Source organism: Cupressus sempervirens, chromosome 8 (assembly GCF_028749045.1).
Source record: "Cupressus sempervirens isolate cs-2001-9-10 chromosome 8, ASM2874904v1, whole genome shotgun sequence".
NCBI classification, from domain to species: Eukaryota; Viridiplantae; Streptophyta; class Pinopsida; order Cupressales; family Cupressaceae; genus Cupressus; species Cupressus sempervirens.
This window is the reverse complement of record NC_143125.1, coordinates 149,662,250-149,673,774: the sequence shown is the minus strand read 5'-3', so window position 1 is coordinate 149,673,774 and position 11,525 is coordinate 149,662,250. Positions and strand designations below refer to the sequence as shown.

The 11,525-nt window shown below is 36.7% G+C and overlaps 2 protein-coding genes across 2 annotated transcripts in view; both read right to left on the bottom strand.

Moving 5' to 3' along the window:
* Positions 1 to 1,373: 1,373 nt before the first annotated feature.
* LOC149541990 (pentatricopeptide repeat-containing protein At4g02820, mitochondrial-like) overlaps positions 1,374 to 11,525 on the bottom strand; it is a 69,054-nt gene continuing 58,902 nt past the window's right edge. The window contains exon 3 of the mRNA XM_089797042.1: positions 1,374 to 2,946. Coding sequence (XP_089653168.1) covers positions 1,684 to 2,946 — 1,263 coding nt within the window. The 3' untranslated portion in view covers positions 1,374 to 1,683. The remainder of the gene's footprint in view (positions 2,947 to 11,525) is intronic.
* On the bottom strand, positions 7,535 to 10,971 carry LOC149541991 (uncharacterized). Its single transcript, XM_089797041.1, has 6 exons — positions 10,173 to 10,971; positions 9,801 to 10,033; positions 9,533 to 9,685; positions 8,984 to 9,384; positions 8,441 to 8,846; positions 7,535 to 8,306 (listed from the first exon to the last, which is right to left on the bottom strand). The coding sequence occupies exons 1-6, from the start codon at positions 10,844 to 10,846 to the stop codon at positions 7,726 to 7,728; spliced, it is 2,448 nt and encodes an 815-aa protein (XP_089653167.1). The 5' UTR covers positions 10,847 to 10,971; the 3' UTR covers positions 7,535 to 7,725.

Genomic DNA, 11,525 nt, shown 5'->3' with positions numbered 1-11,525 from the left:
AAAGATCATTTAAAGACTTTGGAGTGCTTTGTCAATAAGTAGGGATGTAGGTGAAGATTGCGAAGACAAAAATCTTGATTTTTTCTTTGAAAAGGAAGGGGTGACACTTGGACTTTTTTTCGAAGGCAATCTATTAGAAGTTGTGAAGGAATACAAATATTTGGTGATTGACATCCATTATAGGCTTGGCTAGGAGACATGTAGAGAGAAAAGGATTCAAGGAGGGTGGAAAGCTTCCTATTTGCTACAAAACAAATGTAGAAATGTTGAGCTTTGGAATTGGACAACCAAGAAAACCCTCTTTGGTTCACTGGTCACTCTGACTGTTCTTTGCGAGTGCAAGGTTTCAGGGGGCAGCATGACAAAGTATGAGTTGAGACAAGTAGATAGCATCTAGAAACACTTAATCATTAGCAATAACAAAGTCAAGGCCTTTGTACCCTATGAAATTCTTTTAGCAGAAGCCAATATGTAGCCGTTGGAGGAGACAACTATAACTCAATAAGTTATTCAAAGAAACTTGAAAACATGAATAACCAATATCATCCCAAAGTTGCAATAAAAGAGGGCTTGGCTTGTAGGAAGAAGACTTGAATGAAACAAAACACAAAGCGGTTGTACACTTCAAACGTCATGTTACAAGATTGTCCTATCACCAAAGTAGAAATAAATAAGTTTTATAGTGGGAAAATTCCAAACTACAATGTGGTCTCATAACATGGGTGAGAAAAGAACCACTATATTGAAATGTTCAACCCTACAAAGGAGCATGGAAATTAGGCTTATCTTGGGTCAACTATTCATGGCAAGGCTAGGGCACTAGTGGAACAGTTGAGGACAAGTCCTCATCATCTTAGATGCAAGGCGGGTAGATGGAAAAGGCCTAAAGAGGAATGGGAGGAGAGGATCTGCAAGTTTTTCAAAGAAGGGGTTGTTGAAACCAAACAACACTTTCTCATCGAATGCACCACATATGCGAACATCCAAGCCCACTATGGGCTCATCTTTGAGGGCATAACCATGCATAGTTTATTTAAAGAGGATAAGATGAGGTAGACTATCAGTTTGATTGTCAAAAGCCATAGCAAGAGATCGGAGATGGAAAAGAACATAGAATTAGTTTATAAGTTATTTTGGCTCGTGGTCCCGTAAGTCATTGGTCTCATGGACGTCACTAAAATCTTTCATTCATTCATTATGAACAACACCTCGCAAAGCTGGCCAAGCAATTAAACAGGCACATGGCCAGAACGGATCATGAAAGAGAAAAAAACTATAACTCTTGGGAAAAATTGTTCATCTCTATAGTTATGCATCTCCTATATCTTAAAAATAACTACTCAATAAAGGTTAACCAAGCAGCACAATAGCCATAGGACAAAAAAAATCACTAAATTCCATTTGTTACATTCACATCAAACAATTCATTTGTTGCCTTGTAAGATCATAAAATTGTGCTATTATAAATATGTCTACCTATTACGCAAAACCTTCCTCTAGAGAAGAATCCCTGACTCAAAATGGTCTACAAAACAAGGGTTACTTGTTATAACATTTAGGGTCAGATCCTGAGATCAACTAAAATATATCATCTACAATAACTGCTGATTGGTGCATAAAAAAATGCTAGGGCCAACAAAATTTAAAGTATCAATAATTTTGAACCATTTACTGCAGTCATTTTCAAAGAGTCGATGTCTTCAAACCCTCAGTATTGACTAGCTTAAGCAACTTATCAGTTTCTTCATCAGGTTTAATACTATCCTTTTTCATTTGCTCCAGTATTTTGGGAGCAGGTTTTCCAGCCTTGACATATGTTGAAAGAACTAAATTGTAGACCTCTGTGGTCAAACATTTGAAATGTCTAAGACGATTAACAAGCTCCTCTGCCCCTTCTACATTGCCACCCTGTGCAAAATGTTTTAGAATACTAGTGATGTTTCGAGACTTTGGATGCCATCCATTGGCTGTATCTTTTTTAAGTGCCTGTTTCATGCTTACAGCTGCCTTTCCCATCTGTTTACTTTTCAAATAACCCTCTGTAAGAGTTGCCCAATGCATGCTATTTAATTTACATTTTTTCTGAGAGAGGTAATCATGAAGCTTTTCAGCCTTTTCCAACATATCGTTCCTCATGTAAGCATCAAGAAGTATGTTGGCTAGTTTGCAATTTATTGGATTATGAGATTCCCATTCTTTTAAAAAATTCTCAGCTCCTTCAATATCCCCAACCTTTACCAATGAAAGAAGCATGGATTCGTAACTTGAAAGAACAGGTTTCTCAGAGAACTCTTTTAGAGATTTCCATATTCTATAAACATCATCCTTTTTACCAAGAGCACCATATAAATGAATAAGAGAATCATATGCCTGGGTGAATCTTCGAGGAATCACTTTCTCTGCTTGTTTTACCACAGATTCTGCTCTGTCTACATGACCAGCATTGATGTAGATGTTTGCTAAGGTGACATATGTTGACCAGTGTATGTTATTTTCACCAGCAGTTTTTATTTCATCCACAATCTTCTCCACCTCATCGATGCCATCATGAACAGAAGCACATGCTTTCAACCATAGAGTATAAGTTCGTTTATCTGGCAGCACATTCATTTCCTTCATTTGCCTGATTTTTAAAAGAACCTTATCTGACCGGTCAGTGGCCATATAGAGTTCCATAATCTGATTGAAACAATGCTCATTTCTAGCAAGGCCTAACTCCTCCATTTTTTTGAATTGTTTCTCTGCTTTGCCAACTGATTCCTTTCGAACATAGCATTGGAGAAGAGCAGAATTGACCTCTACACTCCTCATTATATTCTTAGGAAGACTTTCAAAGTACTTTTCAGCATGAGACTCACCATGTACCTTGGCAATGAAGTCCAACAGGAGAGCATAGTCACCAGCTACATGTTCAAACTCCTTGCGCTCTAGCATCCACCTAGAAACCTGCAATCAAATTTGGAAATATCATATCAAAAGAAAAAATAGTAATCTAGAGAAATTGATGTTAGTTCCACGAAGTCTGAAAATCTGCTACTGAATGTCACAAACACTTGAACCTCTCCTGGATTGAAAAGCACAGTGCACTCTGAAAGAAAAATATAATTAAGCTATGAGACTCAACTTCCACTGTTACAAATCAACCCTGAACTCAGATGTGAGAATGACCAGATAATTCCAGCCCAGATCATGAACATGGCATGGGCATGCAATTAATTTAAGTTCACAAAAAAGATCGAGGTAATGTATTCAATAATGATATCACTAAAATGATAATTAAACTTTGTTGTCAAGGATATGCCATAAAGCTCAAATTGCATTTGTGGATTGATATTCCCTGCTGCATTCCTACAAGTTACTGGTGGATCAACCACAGACTAGGCTCATTTTTTATTCATTTGCTTGTTGAAATTTCAGACCATAGTAAAGCATATTCTGTACTAAAAAATTACCCCGAAAATAAAATTTAAAGCAGTAGACCTAATTACAATAAACTATGAACACACTTCTAAACTATCAACAGCCCAAATTCAAAAATCCATCTATTGAAATGAAGTACACCACACTTAAAACTGCTCTCTCTCATGTTTTTTGCACTTGAATAAGCAAGAGTTGTACCAAGCTAAAAGATGGGAAAAGCTAAAAACAAAATGGATTGTGTGCTATATTTGACAAATGCGCTCTTCTCTTTTGCAAAGTATCCTCCATCAAAACCAATCTCTCTCAATAACTCAACCTTCCCTTTTGTCAAGAAGTTTTTCAAAATATTTGCAACAAAAACCACTACTACCTAGTAGATTTTGTATATGAGGAAATTGTACTGGATGCCTATATGCTTGTGATGTTCTGTTAGAAGGCTTGATAGAATTTTAAATGGTCACACTCACAATACACAATTGTCAGCTTTTGTTGCTGTGAAAGGAGTTTATTTTACCCAACTGATTCCCATCTAGTATCTTTTCACAATTGAGGCATGTTCGGATTATGTACTGTTTGTGTCTCATCTCATATGATTCTTGTAATAATCCAATGTCCTCCTATCTTTCACCTTGCCTATATAAGCAAGGTTCCTCTTGTACATTATGTATCCTACTCCATTGTTCACTGTATAATCTAACACTTATTACTTGAAACTCTCATGGAAAGATGATATTGACTTTACAGGTGTTTCAAGATCCATTTTTTGCAACTCTCATGGAATGTTGATTTTAAATTTACAGGTAAATTTACAGGTAACTCTAGCTGCATGAGTCAATTCGTAACTCCGATGTAGTATCAAAATTTCAGATCTAAAGACACCTTGTCAATTTGGAAGTGTTTTAAGAACTGTTGCTGGATGCATTTTAGTACAAAATGGACCTCATCATTGAATCCAAAAATTTATGGCCATTTGTGGAAATTTTGTAGGACTTTCATCAAAAAGTCCATAAGGTTTGTCCAGGTACAACTCTGCCAACACATCAAATCCCATCACCAACAAAACAATCTAGAATCCTTATATAAATATCATCTTTCCTCAACAAAATATTTTCAGTACATCGACAAAGAGGTATGATTTCATTTTTTCTTGATTATAATATTCTATTTGAGCATAGAACATTATTTTATGGTTCAATCATATTAGGACCAGGGACCCTAGTCCTCACCAACCTGGAAGGGATCATACAAAACAGACAACATAACCCACACTAGTCACCCAAACACCACATAGGCCAGCCCAACCACCAAAGTAGTGTTGACACACATTTCACGTGTCAAATGAGTTTTTTCTAAATGCATTACTTTTTTCCATGTATCCAATTTTAGCATTCATTTAAACATTGGAAAGTTGGCTCTAAGCAGTTCACAATGGGAAAGTATCTTTTAAGATTTGTCACACATGCCTGATATTTATGTTTGAAGCACAAATTTTCTGTATTTTTTGCCAAGCCATGTCTTATAACCACTATATCCAATTGCAAAGTGTGTCCTTTTCATGCCAATTCTCTTGAGCACATGGATTACAATAAGCCAAAATAGTGTTGGCCCCCATTTCGTGTGTCAATGGAGTTTTTTAAATACTCGTTTCCATGTATCCAATTTAAGAAGTTTTATAAACATTGGATAGTTGGCTCTAAGCACTTCACAATGATAAATTATCCTTTTACATTTGCTACACACGCCTAATATTTAAGTTTGAAGTACAAATTTGCTGTATTTTTTGACAAGCCATGTCTTATATGATTATATCCATTGTATCCAATTGCAAAGTTCTTATGGGCATTGGGAAGGTATTTTTGAGTGCAGTGCTATTGTCCATGTCAATTTTTCAAAATCAACCTTGCCAATGAGAACTTCAATTTGAAAATGCTTATGGTCATTTGGCTCATTTATGAGAAAAGCTGTTGAGCATGGTGTTGTAATTTGCTTGAGGGGTTCATTTTCAATATTAATGCATATTTGTGAGGTTCTAATATTATTACTATATACTGTCTATTTTTCTCTACTGGTATGTCAGGGATTCTGATTCGTTTAGGTTTATCCCTCATCATAACTATTATTCATGGAAAATAAAGATGCATTTATTATTACTCCTATCTAAAGAGAATATGGTCTACATTGGATGATACTCAAGATAATTTCAGTTGGAAGCACAAGGGATTTGCTCAAACAGACAAGCTTGATTCGGTAATGGGTTCGATTGCTTTACATGTTACTTAAAACCATGTTCCACTTTGAAGATTAAACATCACTTAAGGAAATATGAGATGGATTCACAGTTATTTTTGGTATAATTAGTAAATTAAGTTCTTTGCAAATTGATGTAGAATTGACTTCTCTCCTTGATACATTTCCCTCATTATAGATTACTTGGTTAAGTTCAAACCTTTGAGATCTCAGTTGGCTAGTTTTGAGAAAGATAAATCTAATAAAGAATCCATACTCTTCATTTTGTCGAAGTTAAAAGACCAAATGTCTCAATAATCAATATAAAAGGACCATATGTAATCTTTTCTTCTACCTTTAATATTCCACCATAGATGCCCTAGGGTATTCATTTACTATGTCATTTTTTCACACATTTTCTGAATATTTGACTAGAGAACAAGCTGAACTTATCTAGTTAGAACCATTTCCCATCAGTTAGGCATCACTAACCCGACCACCCAAAGGCAAGAAGAAAACAAAATCTAAGACAAAAGCTAATGAGCCTCCAATCTCTTCTAAAAAGGACACACTTTAGAGAGAAAACCATGTGCTTATTGTAATCCATGTGCTCAAGAGAATTGGCATGATGAAAATAGTTGTTATAAAAACAAACTGATAAGTTGAAGCACATTCTTCAAAATAACAGTATCATTGCTATCTCATAATAGTCTTGTAACAACTGTTCATAATAAAAAACAAAGTAATAATGATAGTCATAATCAATAGTGTTGATACTGTTATTTGGATATAACCATGACTTGGATTTAACCATGTTAATATTAAATGTATTCATTACTGTTCATAGTCAAATAAACTAAACTTACTGTACAAGAAAGCAAACCAGAACATTTTTCAACCAACTGGTACTCATTGTACAGAATTAGAAATTGGAATACATAAAAGAGAGAACAACTAAACATCTTAGACACATAATAAGCACCATAAATAACCTGAAGAATCCCAATGTTGAAAAACTCCAAGAAGGAAAAGTCTTGTGCTTTGTTTGTTCTTCTAGATGACACCATTTACAATGTAAACACAGAAATTTAATCCAAAGCGGAGATACAGACGACTGTGGTCCAAATTCAGAGCTATTGCAGCAATTTCTGCTGATGTAACTGCTTATGTTGTTTAACTTTCTCTTGAAAAAGAAAGGCTCACCAATGCAAGAAGGTGCTGTATGAAGCTTTTGACAGTTCTCTGTTAGGCTGAGCTTGAATTGGCCATGTATGTGAAATAACAGATTTACATGAACCAACCATTCTAGAGCTGAGCTGGAATCTGTACAGTGCTTACAGGTTAAAGGACATAAAATATGAATTTGTCCAATCAAATCCTCCTCGTTATCCAAGCTGACAAGTAATTTGCATTTGTAAATTACAGTGTTACCCCAGCGCGGGGGTGCGGCGGTGCGGGGGGACGTCGGGACGAGTTTCGGGTGCGGGAAAAAAATAGCCTCAATTTGGGGACGGCAGGGGTGCGGTGGGGGAGTGGAGGGGGCGTTCAGGGGAGGGGGGGAGGAGAGGGAGTGGGGGGAGGGGGTTGCATAGTATATATCAAAGAAACGTGAATCGGAATCGGATCAGAATCGGCAAGGCCGAATTGAATCATGAATCGGCAATGAATCGGCGATGAATCGGCAAATTTGAAAAAACCCTTTAAATTTAAAGATTTTAACAATTTAAAACTTATTTCATGCACCCTTTATTGAATATAACTTAAGCACACTATAACATCATCAAATAGAAGTTAAAACTTAACATACATAAACATGAAACATAAAATCCATCACATACGTAACTATGTTATCTAAGATTCTAAAATGTAAATTGTAGGCTAGCTGAAGTAAATAGAAATCAAATGATCATAATGATTTAAATCATAGAATGTATGTAAGATGATCCATAAGACATCAAATCATAAATTTATGTAAGAATCTAAGATGAAGATCCATGAAAGTTTGAAACTTTGAAACATATGTCTATCAATGATTCAGTATCAATATCTGTAAACAAAATATAAAAACAAGGCTCCAGCTCAAGCCTCAGGCTCATAGTCATCATCATCCTCAACATCATCCTCAAACTCGGCTACAGCCTCAGCCTCAGCCTCTGAGTATCCAGTCTGCCTAGTAGCAAGGCGTCTAATGTAGGTCCTAGAGGACTGTCGAGCCATATCTCCCGCATATAAGATGGGCTCACGAATGTCGCTAGGGCCTGTGTCTGTGCGTGCACGTGTGCGTCTACCAATGCCTGAAGAACGTGCTCTAGCTGCCTCAGCCTCTATATCCACCTGGTCAATCCACGCACGGTCTTCCTCAGTGAAGACTGGATCTACAACCTCTGTGAGCCACTCTGATTCTGGATCAATCTCCTCCAGAATGATCGGAGAGGAGTCAGTGCCCAAAATCTGTCTGATCCTAAGACGGAGGTTGTAATGAACGAAGACAAGATCATTCAACCTCTGCACTGTCAACCTGTTTCTCCTCTTCGAGTGGATGTGCTCGAACATGGACCAACTGCGCTCACATCCAGAAGCGCTGCTTGGCTGACTCAGAATACGAATGGCAATTTTTTGAAGTTTTGGGGTTGTGGCCCCAAACATTTGCCACCATCTATCTGAAATAAGGGAAAATAAAAATAATTAGTCTCATTTACAAATTACAAATTACAAGTTAACTCTAAAATTACATAATCAACTTTAAGTTTAGAATCTATATTCATGAACATTGAATATATTATTTAATTTTTACCTGGCTGTATTGTTTCCCGAGCATCTATGGCTACCCTGCTAGAGAAAAGTGGCCCTTCTTTATTATTGAACTTATCAAGCTCAATAATTGCAGCACTGCTATCCTCATCAGTACTCAACCTCTGGATCATTGTATATAATCCGGTGAGAACCTCCTCATTCGCCTTGAAGTCAGGACGGAAATGAAATGCCGAATTCAAAAAGTAAGCTGCTGCATGGATGGGTCTGTGGAGCTGATTCTGCCATCTCCTATCAATGATGTCCCAAATAGGGGAATACTTCTCCTGCACTCCTGCATACTGAGCTCTAATGGCCTCCTTGGCCCTATCCATGCCCTCATATATGTAGCCCATAGAGGGCTTCTCCCCATCAGCAGTTCGTAGGAGAGATACAAGAGGCTCAGTGGCCTACATATAAAGTAAAACAAAAATTTGAGTCAAAACTTAAACATAGAATAATTCAATAATATAAGGTAAAACTAAATCATTAAACAATTAGCATAGTAAACTGTAAAATATTAAATGTTAAATTGCAATAAAATTACCTTAAGTATTTCTCTAGCAGGTTTCCAAAAACCATCATCATCAAATATGCAATCCACCACATCTATCCCTGCAGTGGTCGTAGCATAGGAAGATGAAATCCACTCCCGCCCAACAAACATGCTCCTCAAATCATCCCTTGATGTCAACAAGGACTGCAAGGTGATGAAATTCGAGGCAAACCTCGTGATCCCTGGACGAGCTAACTCTTTGTCTCCTGTGTACTTCCTCATTGTGCTAAGGACAAATGAATGATTATAAATAAACTTACATATGTTTTTTGCCCTTTCCACACATGACTTGACCCACTCAAGTTTGCCAATTTCCTCCAACATGAGGTCAAGGCAGTGTGCTGCACAAGGGGACCAAAATATGGTGGGGTGCCTCTCCATCAAAAGTTTGCCTACAACAATTTTAAGATAATTAGAAATTCAAATTTCAAACATGTTAGAACTTAGAACTTAGGAAACTTAGAAATTCTAATTTAGAATTAGAAAAAGTTCAAAATTCAAATAAATTTATTTTCAAAACTTAAAAAGTTAAAAGTTTACCTGCAGCAACATAACTTGCTGCATTATCCGTCACCACTTGCACCACATGTTGTTCCCCCACCTCTGCTATAACTTCCTCAATAACCTCACATAAGTATATGGCGTTTTTTACATGAGCAGAAGCATCAATGGATTTGAGGAACATGGTATATCCTACAAGTAACAAAACAACGAATTATAATTACTATTAGCAATCAACAAATCAAAATTTGAAATAGTCAATCACGATTCAAAATTATGTATGTAGGAAAGTAGAATGATCAATCACCTCCACAGGATACAAGAAAATTGAGGAGTGTTCTTCCCCTCCTATCTGTCCAACCATCAGTCATGATGGTGCAACCCTTTTCGATCCACTCCTTTCGGTTGTCTTCAAGCTCATGCCTCATATCCTCAACCATTTCCTCCAGGAGGTATCCACTCAACTCAGCCTCAGTTGGGGCTTTAAACCCCGGACCACAAATGGCAACTACATCTATCATGTTCTGCCAATAAGGAGTCCTGTCACAAATAGATAATGATATTGATTAGAAATTTAGATGTCAAAAACTAAAATCATAAAACAAGTAGATATAATTAAAGTTTTACTTTTACTTTTAACTTTAACTTTGAAGATAACAAAGAAAAAAGAATCAATTACCTGGCTGCAATAAATGGAATGTTGCAAAAGTACCAGAATTTGCAAATCTCTTTTCTGGCAGCATCATGAATCTCCTTGTTCAAACCCATGCCCTCAAGCGTGGTTTGGGAGCCAGGAGTAGTGCGGGGCACAAAGTAACTATCCATTCTGCTTTTCCACACTCTAGGCCGCAATAGGTTGGTGTTGGACTCTGTCTTAGTATGAGACCGACTACCACTAACACTCACATGAGCACTAGCACTAGGATGAAAAGGAGGCCTAGAAGAACCCTCCCCAACACAACCTACGGATGCGGAAGCTGATGCAGATGCACTTGCAGATGTAGATGCGGTTGCGGATGTGGGAGCACGGGAGCCAATACCTCTTAACCCTTCAAGTTGCATTTTCTTAGTCAACTTGTCTTGTTCAATTTTTTCTAATGCCACTAAACAAGAGCATTTTGCCTCAGCGGTTTGTTGAGTGCAAACTGTGAAATCATGGCCAGGTATGCCAGCAATGTGGTATTTCAATCTATAGATACCTTCCGAATTTATTTTTTCTTTGCAAAATATACATTTTGTTTGATATTTGGTTCTCCCAGGAAACTCTTCATTATATTTCCAGCATTCATCTTTTTTACCCATTGTGGAAATTGGAAAATGAAAGCAAAGGGCTGCTGCAATAAAAAAATTCATGTAAAAAATCAAAGTTTGCAACTAATAAACAAAAACTACAAAACAACAAACCCTAGTTTGCAATTTAGTAAAACTAAAAATAAAAAACATTCAAGATTTGCAAATGAACACTAAAAAAATTTAACAAAAAATGCATACTACACTAACATGCAAAAAAAAAACCAACACTTACCTCTTGCAAATGAGTTGAGGAGTGTTGATATTGACTCCTTAATGCTCCCAATGCAATTTATGGCCTCCCCAAATGGACTTCTGATCTCTTTGGTGCTCTTCCTTCTTGCAAATAGAAGGCTCTTTAGGGTTATAACAAAGAGGAAAGTCAACTTAGAAAGCAAATAAAACATGTGTTTTTTTTTTAAAATTGAACTTTCTATCCTTGCTGCCGTGGCCGATTTTTGGAGATTCACGATGGCGATTTTGGCGATTTTTGCCATGAATCACCGATTTTGGCGATTCAGGCGATTCACGCGAAAAAATCGCCACAAGCGATTTCCAATTCCAAAAAAATCGGGAGCCATGAATCTTATCGCGATTTCGGCGATTTCATGGCGATTTTTGAAACTATGGTATATATATAATATTATTAATATATATGATTGAAACTGCTAATTATGAAATGATACTTCAATATATTATATAACAATGTAACATTAACATATCAAATATAGTTGACTACAAT

Excerpts from the sequence above, each read along its gene's own strand:
- LOC149541991 (XM_089797041.1), bottom strand. The coding sequence starts at position 10,846 with ATGAATTTTTTTATTGCAGCAGCCCTTTGCTTTCATTTTCCAATTTCC. Across the intron at positions 8,847-8,983 it reads CTGCTAGAGAAATACTTAAG|GCCACTGAGCCTCTTGTATC; the intron begins GTAATTTTATTG and ends CTTTATATGTAG. Across the intron at positions 8,307-8,440 it reads TCGGGAAACAATACAGCCAG|ATAGATGGTGGCAAATGTTT; the intron begins GTAAAAATTAAA and ends CCCTTATTTCAG.